Genomic DNA, 11,939 nt, shown 5'->3' on the forward strand with positions numbered 1-11,939 from the left:
CGACGCAAGCGTCCTTCACTCGTCCCCACTCTCGCTCTCGCCCGCGGCCCCCTCGTCCAGCCTGAAGAAAGCCTTGATCACCGCCGCTAGCGCCGCGCCCACACCCCACCTCCCCACGCCCTCCCCCAGCTCCTCCTCGTCATCCTGGTCCGGCAGCCCAATCAACCCGTTCGAGTCGATAGCAACTCTCAACAGATGCAGCGTCTCCTCCTCGAATCCGCGCAAGAACGTCTCGCTTCCACCCACCATATCCCTCGGCACATCGGGCACCGCGCTCACCACCGGATATGCGTGGCCGAACCGATTCCACCTAATGGCAAATTTGGCCGTCAACAGGGCGCCGCGTGCGTTGGTGAGTGTGAACCTCTCCGCTGCGATAGGATCGAGCAGGGAGCGACCAAGAATTTCATCCATCCCCTTTCTGTTTCTACCCGTGCCGGAGGAGGCGCCAGGGTGGTAGGGTGTGAAGTCGACGCGGTACTCGGTTTCCCACGATCGAACGTGATCGCGTGCCAACGCGGTGTACGTCTGCATCAACCACACGAAGAGGTTTCTTCGCAGCGCGGCTAGGGGCACCATGGTACGCAGCATGAGGAGCAGACAGGGGAGGTCGTTCCGCTTGAGCGCTTTTGTGTACTGTTTGTGCGGGTTGTCCAATGCGCTCACCAACCAAGGGGGGAGCTTGGCGGTGAGTTTCTGAACTTGTGGGGACGGACCAGAGTCGACGACGTCAAAGGACAGGTCGAGCGGGTACAGCCGCGCCACGTTTCCGTTCAACCGAATCCGCCTGGTATCTCTGCTCGGCGAAGTGGTGGTGAGAGTGTCGATCTCCAACAGTGTGAATGTGGACAGGTGCGAGAGGAGTGAGGCGAGACGTTGCTGTCGAATCTGCACCCACGCTTCCTTTGCCTCACTCGAACCCAATCGTCGATCCATCTCACTCGCACTACCAACTCCCTCGACACCTACGGTCTTGCTCGGCACCATCTCACCTAGCACCTCGCCCACCTCCCCGCCGACAAAGCGACCCAAAGCGGAGGTGGAAGCGGTGAGCAGCGAGGTGAGCGCATCGTCGTCCATGGAGCGGAGTTTTTCGAGCAGGGTGGCTTTGATGGACGAAGCGGTGAGCGTGGGGTCTAGGAAGGAAAGGGTGAGGGAGGTGGAAGGGCGGTGTCGCCGCGAGCGCTCGGCGGAGATCTGCCGGCGCAAATCGTGGATGGCGAGATCGAGCTCTTCGGTCCGGTCGAGGAGGGTGGTGCGGTCGCCCGCGGTGGAGGTCGTGGAGCGCGCCGAACCGGGGGTTTCCGGCGCAGCGCGGCGGCGGGAGGGCGTGCTGGTTGGTGTGGAAGACATGCTGATAGAACTGGGACGGACAGTCGTGTGGAGCACGGAGGAGTGGTATGCGTAAAGCTGCGTCAGAAGCCGTGAAGGCTAGTCGTTTGTCGTGCGTGGTACGTCGAAGATGATGCCAACGAGATGTTCCTGAAAAACGATGGCGGATGAAAGCGAGCGAAATCCTCAGCGATGGGTAGCGACGACGAGCAGATAGAGCGACTGAGCTGCTGATAGCCAGGAAGCTGTATGGGTATAAGGAATGTAGAGTCGTGCGGATGCTGATGGTGATTGCGTGGACACTGTTTGGGAATGTTGCCAAGGTGTCAAGGTGGACAAAAATATGGTGTTGGATTCGGTGCTGCAGGGTCGTTCGCGCGTCGCGTCCCGAATTTTCCGAAATGCAATAGCGTTCGATCAAACATTCATTAGACCTGCGAAAAATCCTCCACCCCTTCTACTAACGCTCTCCTTGACGGACACTTCAAAAGACACACACTGGCAAGGCTGGCGACGATGACATGCTAGTAGAAAGGCATCGACTCTAGTATTTCGAGCGCTTGCCCGAGTCGCCGCTGCTCCCTCCTTCCATCCTCTTCCGCTTCGGGACAGCCGCACCATCCCTCGCAAATCCGATACCCGCGGGCATATCTCTCTTCTCCTTCTGCGCATTCTTCCTCCTCCTTCTCTCGAGCGCCTTCTTGAGCTGCTTCTTCTCCTGCCCACTCGCCCTTCTCCCTTCCCCATCCGCCCCGCCTGCCAATCGATCGTACTTGTCTTTGAGCAACATCTGCTTGACCTCGCTCTTCTTGGGATAGAACGGCTGCAGCCCCTTCTCGACCCTCTCCTTGTTCTGCGCCTTGATCTTGCCCTTGACGCTCGACTCCCGTGCCCTTCTCTCGCGCTCGCCTGCCAGTCCTTCCGCGCGACGCAGTGCCGCTTCGACTTTCGCCCGTTCCTCGCGGATCGCCAGCGCCTGTTCCGACTTGGCTTTCGGCCCGGCTTGCGCGGATTCTTGCTTCTTGAGTTTGGCGAGCGTCTTCTTGAGCGTGCTCAGCTCGTCCTTGAACATGTCGGGTAGGAACGAGTAGGACTTTGCGAAAAGATCCCGGTTTACGCTGCCAGAGAGCGACTCGAAGCGAGGATCGCGCACTTGGGCGGAACCGGTCTCGATGACGTTGCGACGCCGAGAGACGGGGCGCTTGCTCGAGACCTCGGTGGGGGCGTTCTTGTTGGAGCGCTTGACGAGCTCTTTGCGTTCTTCGGATCGACGTTGCTCGCGCTGCTTGCGTGCTTCCGCCCAGGCGTTGTCGGACGCATCGGGGGTGCTCGAGGATGAGGAGCCATTGAGCTGGCGGAGACGCTCGCGCACTTCGCGTCGCTTTTTCTCCAGCGCTTCGTCTGCGTCGAGATTTTTGCTGGACGATTTGGCGTGGCCGTTGCGCTGCGGTTGCTTGCCTGCTTTCGCCTGGGTGAGACGCTTGCGGTCGTGCGCAAACTCGTCTTCTTCCAAGTCCGAGATGTCCGGCTCGGACAAGTCGTCGTCGCTGGCGGATCCGTCCATCTGCTGTCGAGCCTTGATCAATGCCGAGAAGGGAATCTCCTTCATCTGCTGTTGGAGATCGTCCTCGTCGTCGTCTTCCGCGGACGTTGCTTCGTCGCTGCTGTGGGCGTGAGCTGCATCGTCGTCGCTCCCTTCGCTGTCCTCTAACGACTCGTCATCGGAAGCCTCGTCGAGGTCGGAATCGTCCATGAACTGCGCATATTTGGGTCGCTCCTCCTCTTCCTCTTCGGAATCTTGCTGATCATCTTGCTCCAGATCCGATCCTAGCTCGCTGCCCGACTCGAGCTGCAGCGATCCAGCGTCCGAGTCTTCCGAGTCCTGCTCGAAGACTGCCGCTCTCTTGGGCTGCTGCCGTGACGCTGCTGCCTTGGCCATCTTGAGTCGCAGATATGATGATGTGAGGGAAGAAAGGTGAGAAGAAAGTGGAGTATATTCAGAAGGTTTGCCCTGCAGCTCAGTTTATAGTCCAAGACCAAATTTTGACTTGAAAGATTGAGCTCAGTTCAGGGTTCGGCAATTCAAAAGAAAAAATGTTGTTGCTTTCGCCCCACTTCGAGATTTTTTCTTCTTGTTCGACATCGTGTGGAGCATACTTCCTTCCCTCGACCATCACGACACACCTTGCTCGGCGAATCGACCCGTAACAGGACTCTCGGACGCTCGCACGACGAAGGTGCAGCAGACATCACGGCAACGGCCTTGAAGCGGATCTGAGCCGACACAGCTGACAACCCTCGAACCAGCTCTTACGTGGCATAAACCGCGACGGACAGCCAGTCGCTGCCAACCTCGCCAACATGGAGGCAGGACCTTCCAAGCCGTCTCGCCCGGCCAACGGCTCCAAGAAGTCAAGATCTAATGGCGAAAAGAAGCCTTTCCACAGCCAAGAGGCGCTCGACAAGCAAGCGCACTCAATCTCATCCGCCACCTCCCTCCCACGCTCGATTGAGAGCTCCACGCCTGCCTCCGTCCGCGACGCCAAGCTTCCGAAAGCCGTCACGAGCGTTAAGGATAAGAAGCTCAAGAGCAAGCTCGTCCATCAGCATCTCTCACAGAAGCGTGCGGCCGAATCAGCTCGTCTTGCCAATGAGTATCTCAACACATCGGCCCCGGGTGAGGGCGCAGGGATGATCGAGACGGAAGGCGAGCTCGAGCGAACATTCAAGGTGACACAAGCGCAGATCAAGGACAACGTTGGCATCGACACAGCTACGAAAGGTTTCGAGCTCAAGCTGGATGGCGGGAAACAGGGCGTTGGGCTAGGTCCATATCGATGCGACTACACGCGGAATGGCAGGCACCTCGTCATCGGTGGGCGGAAGGGCCATCTGGCAGCATTCGACTGGCAAACGGGCAAGCTCAGCTGCGAGATCCAAGTCCGCGAGACGGTGCGTGATGTCAAGTGGTTGCACAACAACAGCTTCTTCGCCGCAGCCCAGAAGAAGTACGTCTACATCTACGACGACGCGGGTATCGAGATCCACAAGCTCAAGAACCACACGGATGTCAATCGGCTCGAGTTTCTGCCGTATCACTTCCTCCTCGCTTCCGTCGGCGCCACAGGCTACCTCAAGTACCAGGACACCTCGACGGGAACGCTGATCAGCCAGCACCGCACCGGGCTAGGAAACTGCAACACGATGGCGCAGAACCCGCTTACCGCCGTGTTGCATCTCGGTCATTCCAACGGAACGGTGACGCTGTGGACTCCCAACCTCTCCACACCCGCTGTGAAGCTGCTCGCGCACCGTGGACCAGTGACAGGCATCTCGATCGACACTCGCGCCGGCGGTCGCGACATGGCCACCTGCGGCATGGACGGTACGATCAAGATCTGGGACACACGCATGCTCGGTAAAGGCCCCCGGCGCGAATGGCAAGCGCGTCGACCCGCCTCTGACATTGCCTTCTCGCAACGCGGTCTTCTCGGTGTTGCATGGGGACCGCATGTTTCGGTCTACGACACCCACGCACCCCTGGGCAACGCCCCACCTGGACCGTACATCACCCAGGGTTTCCCGCGCGCCGAACCGCTGCAGGTGAAATTCTGCCCCTTCGAAGACGTCCTTGGTGTTGGGCACGCTGGTGGATTTACGAGTCTGTTGGTGCCCGGAGCGGGAGAACCCAACTTTGACTCGTCCGAGCTGGATCCTTTCGAGACGCGCAATGCTCGACGCGAACGAGAGGTTCATCAGCTGCTCGACAAGATCTCACCGGATCTCATCTCGATCGATTCGACCATCCTCGGTTCGGTGCATGTCGCGGAGACGAATGTGTCGGCTGCCGAACAGGATCGCATCCTCTCGGAGATTTCAAAGAGAAACCCGGAGGCAGTGGCGAGGAGTGCGGATGGTCGGGCGTACTCGCAGCTCAGCCGAATCGAGCGGATGCAGTTGGACAATCCGGATGCATCCCCACTCGAGCCTGTCGGAGACGGAGAGGTGGAAGATGAGCCTATGACCGGTTCGCTAGCCGCCAAAATCGCCGCTCACGATACGGCACCGAAGAAGGAAAAGAACAGGATGAGAGGCAAGAACAAGGCCCTCAGCAGATACCTCAGGAAGAAGAGGGAGAACGTGATCGATCCGAACCGCATCGCGGTGAAAGCGAGGATGGAGAAGATGAGGAAAGAGGAGCAGGCGGAGAGGAAGAGGAAGGCTGCGGCGGGTATTGCTCAGGATGACGAGAGCTTTTCTGCGTTGGACATGTTCAAGAAGCGCTCGTGAGAGGATGTCAATGCAAACATCAGTAGCCAGACAGGGTATGAAGCTGCGGCAAGCGTCCGCGTGAGGAGTGAAGCGTCCCAGCAGGGGACCAGCGTATGATATACCGACTTCAACCCGTTCTGCATGCGATACACTCCGGATCCAGAAAGCGATTTTGTCGGTCAGCATGGATACGGCTATTTCTCGCTCGATAACCTTGGCAATGGCTCGATCGAGCGGCACAAAGCGCGAAGGCGGGTCACAAGCAGGCATACTGGTCGCCATCGCTACCCGTCTTGAAATCACCACATGGAATGTCATTGCAGCACCACTTTACTCGAGCGAGTACTCCTGGCCGTCAAACTTGATCTCGACGCTCTTCTTGGTATCCAAGCTCCTCCTGCCGGCCTCGAGAATGGCCGTTGTCAGCACGGTATCCTTGATGGTCGGCAGAATCCTGTCGAAATCCTCGACCTTCCTTTCGCCGCGGTTGATGCGCGAGCACGCATTGACAAAGTTCTCCAGGCTCAAATAGCCGTAGCCATGCTGTCCTGCGAAGTACCCCTCTGCGTCGGGCGTATAGCGCATGTAGAACGGGTTGAAGTCGGTCGAAGAACCACCTGTGGATTGTTGGGATGGATCGTCCTTGCCAAATTGGTAGCCACGGCGGGCTTGGTTGATGCGCGTCTCGCCCTGGGACGCAACGTAGTGGAAGTACTGTTCCGAGTGAACGCCTGCGCCTTGCGGGGCGGTCCAGGAGGCGGTGAAGATGGCCGTGGCCTTCTTACCCTCCTGGACGTTTCCGGCGTCGTCGAGGATGGCAAAGTCGGTGAGGAGCGTGATGGTGTCCTCGGTCTCGGGCACGCAGCCTTTGCTCGCAGCAATGCCTTGCGAAGCGCTTGCTGTGACACGAAGAGGAATCGCCCGTCCTTGGACCATCCACAGGCATACGTCGATGTGATGCGAGTTGAGGTAGTACGAGATGTCGCTATCGCGCCCCGCCCAGGCTTTGAACGTCTCGAGCTGGTTCTTGGGCTGCGACATGTACGAGTAGAAGTAGTTCATATCGCCCAGTTCCGCCCTTGCGCGCTCTCTCGCATCCGCATACGCCGGATCGAACCGCTTATGGTGTTCGACCATGCACAGCACGCCCTCCTCCCGTGCCGCCTTGACGAGTTCCTGGTGGTCCTTCAACGTTTGCGTCGCCGGCTTGGTCACCAGCACATGCACCTTTCGTCGGATCGCATACAGCGCAATGTCAAAGTGCGTCGAGTCCGGCGTAAAGATCGTAATGGCATCCCCTGCCTTCAGCGAATCGATGGCGGTCTTGTACGCATCCCCATCGCGAACGCCCGCAGCAGGATACGAGGTGAACTCGGTCGACATATCGCGGTACTTGCTCTCGATGTTTTTCGCAAAGTGATTTCGAATGCCGGGGAACTTATCACCGTTGGTTCCCACCATCTTGATCTCGGGGGCGATGAGACCGCGACGACGCAGATCGAACATGACTAGACCCACCACGCCGAGCTTCTTGTCGGAAGGAGACTCCGAGTTGCCCACGAAGCCGGTGGTGTATTCGCCCGTGCCGACGGCGAGGACGGTAGGAAGTCCGTTCGACATGTTGCGTTTAGAGGTTGAAGCGAAGAGGATATTAGAGTGTGATGGTGAGGAGGAGTGTCGCACCGGTGACGATGGCTATATATGACCAGAGTGAGCTGTCACAGGGCCTGGCATGCGAGCGGCTGCCCCACAAGACCACGCATTCAGGGTTTGGGGGCCAGGAAGATCCTCGGGAAAAGCACAAGATTGAGGAATTCGCCGTGCCTCGGTGGAAAACGCGGCGCCGACAAGCTGCACGACCGGTCCGGAAGGGTCCGCGCCCTGCGTGGCTTTCGGATTTACGACCATCAGCCAACTCTGATCCGCCACTTTGCCGCCCACACCCATGTCCTTGTCCACGCCTACACTCACGTGGACTAGCACCAGTTGGCTTCAAAGGATCTCGGAATTCACCGATACGGAAGCCAAGATGGTGATCATCACGTGCATGCAGACCGTTCCGTCTTTCGTGTGAAGGTATGTGTTCATTGCAGGCGTTCGAGTTCTAGGTATCTACGATTGCGCGAGTATCACTGTCCAAGCTTTGCCGACGACGGTACATCTCCGGTTGACCCATCTGCTTTAGATCTTGGAAGGAATCGTGTAAGCCTCCCCCCTCCTACCAGCGTTCTTGAGCTCGCCGTTCTGCCTCTGGCCCTTGAGCGGGTTGATCACACCCGTCCTGCCCTTGGCACCGGACTTGAAGCCAGGTCCATCATAGAAGATGGTCTCGTCCGGTCGGTTGAGTGTTGGCCAAGCAACATAGTCCAAACCTCTCGAGACCATGAACTGCAGACTGCCGACAGCAACGACGAGCCAGAGGGTGAAGAAGTAGAGGTGGGACGAGAGGGTGGATTTCTTGACGACATCACCCGCGTCGGTGCCGGCGACGGTGGCGATGGTCTGCGCTGCGGTGTGACGAGGCAGTACCACGCTGGCGAAGAGCATGAAGAGGGCAAAGAGGAAGACCCATGGCATAGCACGAACCAGCAGCGCTCGCTGATCCGGGTGAGGAAGACCCTTCGATGGCTCCCACGCTCCCGTGAAGAGGTCGTACGCGTCCTGTCGTGCACCGTCAAAGTAGTTGTTCTTGACGTAGCGCGTGATGGAGTTGACACCGTCTTGCAAAGCACCCTCCTTGGATCGCTTGCCCGTACGCGTAAAGTCCGTCTTGAGCGCCCCCGTGCCACTGTACGCCTTCGAGATGACATCCGCATGATCCGCCCACACGTTGCGGTAGATGTGCATGAACTCGGACTTGGTCTCGACCTGCTCGTCGTCCGAGAGGATGCCGATCTTGCGCAGCTGCTCGTTGAGCATCCAGCGTGCCAAGGTACCCTGCACGACGTTGGTGCGGTCGAGACAGTCCATGCAATTGGTTCGCACCACCGACTTCTGCTCGCTCACCACCTTGCCGTCCTCGATGGCAAAGTAGTCGCTGTGCTTGAGCCCGATCTTCTGCAGACGATCGATGAGATCCATGACGCGCTCAAACTTCATCCCTTTGCACTCGTGGTGGAAGTCGTAGTAGGTGTAGTGCACCTGAGGGTTGCCGAGCTTCTCGACAGCTCGCTCGTAGGCCTCCTTGACGGGCTTCTCGTAGCCCTTCTGGTTGACAAGGTTGACGAGGTAGTTGTCGCCGTATCGGTCCACCTGGTCCTCAAAGTGGCGTCGAGTCGCTTCGGTGGTCTCGGGCTTCTCCATAATCTGCAGATCGGGCTTGTAGCGCAGGTTGTTGACCTCGGCCCAGAAGACAGGCACACTGCCTCGCGTCTGGACGTAGCTCTTGCGAATGCTGCCATTGGCCTTTGTCATCTTTTGACCGCCCTTCGGGTTGGTGATAATGAATTGCTCGGTCTCGTTGAAGTTGGACACGTTGCCGTCCAGGTCGATACCTCGAGAGAAGTATCGGGTACCCACGCGGTGACGCGATCGACGAGCGATGAGACCGAGGACGAAGGCGTGGTTGTTGATGGTGACCTCTTTGACCTCGAGGAAGCCAAAGACGCAGGGGAGGATGAAGCGCGACAGATCCTGACCGCTGGACTGGGAGGTCTGGATGAACTTTTGCATCAAGAAGCGGTTCCAGAAGAAGCGCTCGTCGGTGCGTTGCCAGAGGGGAGCCGAATCGTGCTTGAGACCTGCTTGACGCTGCATGCTGCTGGTGAGATCGTACTCGTAGCTGAAGTAGAACGGAGCGCTGTAGAGGTGCGCCTTGAGCAAGCCGAGGAGCGTCTTCTCAACAGGGTGCTTGAGCAGCGAAGGGTTGGCCTCCTTGTCGAGGGGAAGCGTACGGAACTCGGTGGCCATGAAGACATCGGCACCAGCAATCTCAGCGACCTTCTTCTTGCTGGTGATGACTACGACAAACTCGGAGCGGTGCAGCTTGATGATACCGACAATGCCGTGAACCGACATGGTCTTGTCACCGCCCGAGGGAGCCGGCTCCTTGGAGAGACGGATGGTGCTGTCATTGCGATCGATGATGAGCGTCTCGGGGGCTTCTGAGCCAGAGGCGGATGTTGGCTCGAAAAAGTATGCTTGGGGCGAGATGCGCAATCGAAAGCCAGACCACAGCTGCGGATTGCCGCTGTGCCACTTGGACATGATGGGCGGTCGACCTTGGTCAGATGAGCTCTAGAAGATCGGTGTATGCTCGTTACAGGCGGATACAGGCTGGCAAATCTCCAAGCGTTGACGATCTTGTGCGAAGGCTTCGTGTAGAGCTGAGGCGATAATGGTAGAGAGCGAGGCGAGGTCGTCCAGGAGAGATTTCTTCCGACTCAGCTCAGGCCAGGCTAAGTGATGTGAAATTGCGGGGATTCCAGGCTGCCACACGCCATCAAGCCGAATTTTGCTATGACGTTTCGCTTGCAAAAGGAGCGAGCACGGTGCACGTCGACAGCCGCTCCGTGTGAAACCCTGCCCGCCCGATTGCCAATCGCCCGATTCGACTTCTTCTCACATATTCTAAGCTTCACCCTCCAGCGAACGGCTGCTCTCCCTCGAAGTGACAAAGAACAGCTGCTTTGCCAGGCTCGAGGTCAAGAACGCACATCACACATCCCAGAAGGCCATCTGCGTGTCGTCGCCTTGATGATTTAAAGAGTCGCTTCTCGATAAAGGCTCGCGCTGTCGACATCACACTACCATGATGACAATGCTATAAAGAGTTTTGTTACCACAATCTGGCTACATATACAAGTGGAGAACGCCGACACTGGTGCGGAGGGTGAAGTATTGACCGCTTTTTGAATTCAGTCGGACAGCCGGCAAAGCTGTTGACGAGGCCTGCGCCTCGCAGAAAGTGTGACTGGCTGCTCGAGGCATGTGTCTGATCATCATGCGAGTCTTCACATCTAGGTGAGGAGAGTGAGACGCGACGAGACCTCGGCCTGAGCTCGAACGACGTTGGCAAGGTACGAGACCATGAGGACATCCTGGAGGTGAGCGTTGAAGAGCGTCTCGAGCTTGTTGTCATCCATGCCAGCAGGTACGACGCTGATGGTGTCGTTGAGGAAGCGACCGACCGCCTTGTCTCCCTCCTTCTCTCCCGAGATGACCGCACGAACGTAGGTGAGCACACGGTCGAGCTGCGCCTGCACTTGCTTGAGGCTGACGGCAAGCGCATCGAGGTCGCTCAATGGCGACGAGATGTTCTGAGATGCGAGCAGAGACAATGACGAGTGTTCCGGTGTCGAGTGGAGAAGGTTGGTGGGAAGGGGCAGGAAGACGCAGTTCTCGGCCTTGGGTGCCGCGCCCAATGGCGACGAGATGTACGACTTGATGCCGAGTCCTGAAGCTTTCGAGCCGTCGATCGAAGTGTCCATGGTAAGGTGAACGGCCTGGTGAGGTGCGGTCTCCCGCGAGTAGAAGTCCTGGATGAGAGCGCTGTAGGTGTTGAGCTCTGGCGAAGTGGCGTACCAGCCGACAATGACCTCATCCGGTCGCACCTTTTGGCAGAGCTCGTACATGTTACGGTGGTACTCCATGTCGACCTGCACCTGACCCTCCTCCTCATCTTCCAAGTGTGGCACCGCAAAGCAGTTCTTGATCTCGATCTCGGACTCGGTGCGGGTACCGAGCAGAGTACCAATCACGCGGTGCTGGCCATCGTTGCGTCGGAGGTAGTGATCCAGAATCGAGAAAAGGGCGACAGGGTGAACGTGGACACCGGTGACTGACCGAGAGTGCATCACACCCGAGCCGGTGGAGGCCGGAAAGTCGAGGTGAAGGGCCGATGAGGATGATGCGGCGAGCGACATGATGTATAACTACTGGACCTAAGATGGAATCTGCGGGAGCGATGTGCGAATCAAGACTTCTTTCGAAGTGGGCGTGGAAGCTGGACCTGGTCGAACAAAGATCGGTCGATAGCGGTGAACGTGTCCGGTGGATGTAGCCTGGCCGAGGTCTTGGTCCGTTCCGTGATGCGGACTTGACGTTCAAGTCTCGCTGAGGGTTGGTGAGAGTGTGAGGGGATGTTGAGAAGATCGCCGTTGTCGCCGTCTTTGATGGTCAAGAGTGGTGTTCCTGCGAAGAAAGCTGCACACAGCGCTGCTCGCCTGGATCCGTTCGAGCTTCAGACTGAGCACACGAGAAGCACTCGCGAAGAAAAAATCCAACTCAATTCTTCTTGAGCTTCAAATTTGTATTCGAGCCATAGAAGCGCGTCTTGGTCAATTCAATTGTGCCTCTCAACTTGTATTTACGTCCAAGACCCTGTTCAAAGCAGT

General features: G+C 57.9%; 6 protein-coding genes across 6 annotated transcripts; 1 reads left to right on the forward strand and 5 right to left on the reverse strand.

Moving 5' to 3' along the window:
• Window positions 1-15: 15 nt before the first annotated feature.
• On the reverse strand, window positions 16-1,353 carry PSEUBRA_000188 (uncharacterized protein; the record flags this gene model as incomplete). The annotated part of the gene is made up of 1 exon (XM_016435814.1): window positions 16-1,353. One exon carries the CDS (start codon window positions 1,351-1,353, stop codon window positions 16-18), a length of 1,338 nt encoding a protein of 445 aa, XP_016294792.1.
• A 523-nt stretch (window positions 1,354-1,876) lies between these two features.
• PSEUBRA_000189 (Protein of unknown function DUF947) lies at window positions 1,877-3,271 on the reverse strand (the record flags this gene model as incomplete). Its single annotated transcript, XM_016435817.1, has 1 exon — window positions 1,877-3,271. One exon carries the CDS (start codon window positions 3,269-3,271, stop codon window positions 1,877-1,879), a length of 1,395 nt encoding a protein of 464 aa, XP_016294793.1.
• A 422-nt stretch (window positions 3,272-3,693) lies between these two features.
• PSEUBRA_000190 (WD40 repeat) lies at window positions 3,694-5,622 on the forward strand (the record flags this gene model as incomplete). The annotated part of the gene is made up of 1 exon (XM_016435798.1): window positions 3,694-5,622. The coding sequence occupies one exon, from the start codon at window positions 3,694-3,696 to the stop codon at window positions 5,620-5,622; it is 1,929 nt and encodes a 642-aa protein (XP_016294794.1).
• Window positions 5,623-5,934: 312 nt separating this feature from the next.
• PSEUBRA_000191 (Oxidoreductase, N-terminal) lies at window positions 5,935-7,224 on the reverse strand (the record flags this gene model as incomplete). The annotated part of the gene is made up of 1 exon (XM_016435820.1): window positions 5,935-7,224. One exon carries the CDS (start codon window positions 7,222-7,224, stop codon window positions 5,935-5,937), a length of 1,290 nt encoding a protein of 429 aa, XP_016294795.1.
• Window positions 7,225-7,785: 561 nt separating this feature from the next.
• On the reverse strand, window positions 7,786-9,810 carry PSEUBRA_000192 (Synaptojanin, N-terminal; the record flags this gene model as incomplete). Its single annotated transcript, XM_016435818.1, has 1 exon — window positions 7,786-9,810. The coding sequence occupies one exon, from the start codon at window positions 9,808-9,810 to the stop codon at window positions 7,786-7,788; it is 2,025 nt and encodes a 674-aa protein (XP_016294796.1).
• Window positions 9,811-10,562: 752 nt separating this feature from the next.
• Window positions 10,563-11,468, reverse strand: PSEUBRA_000193 (JAB/MPN domain protein; the record flags this gene model as incomplete). Its single annotated transcript, XM_016435821.1, has 1 exon — window positions 10,563-11,468. The coding sequence occupies one exon, from the start codon at window positions 11,466-11,468 to the stop codon at window positions 10,563-10,565; it is 906 nt and encodes a 301-aa protein (XP_016294797.1).
• Window positions 11,469-11,939: the final 471 nt, after the last annotated feature.

The sequence above is a fragment of the Kalmanozyma brasiliensis genome, assembly GCF_000497045.1.
Source record: "Kalmanozyma brasiliensis GHG001 unplaced genomic scaffold PSEUBRA_SCAF1, whole genome shotgun sequence".
In the NCBI taxonomy this organism is placed as follows: domain Eukaryota; kingdom Fungi; phylum Basidiomycota; class Ustilaginomycetes; order Ustilaginales; genus Kalmanozyma; species Kalmanozyma brasiliensis.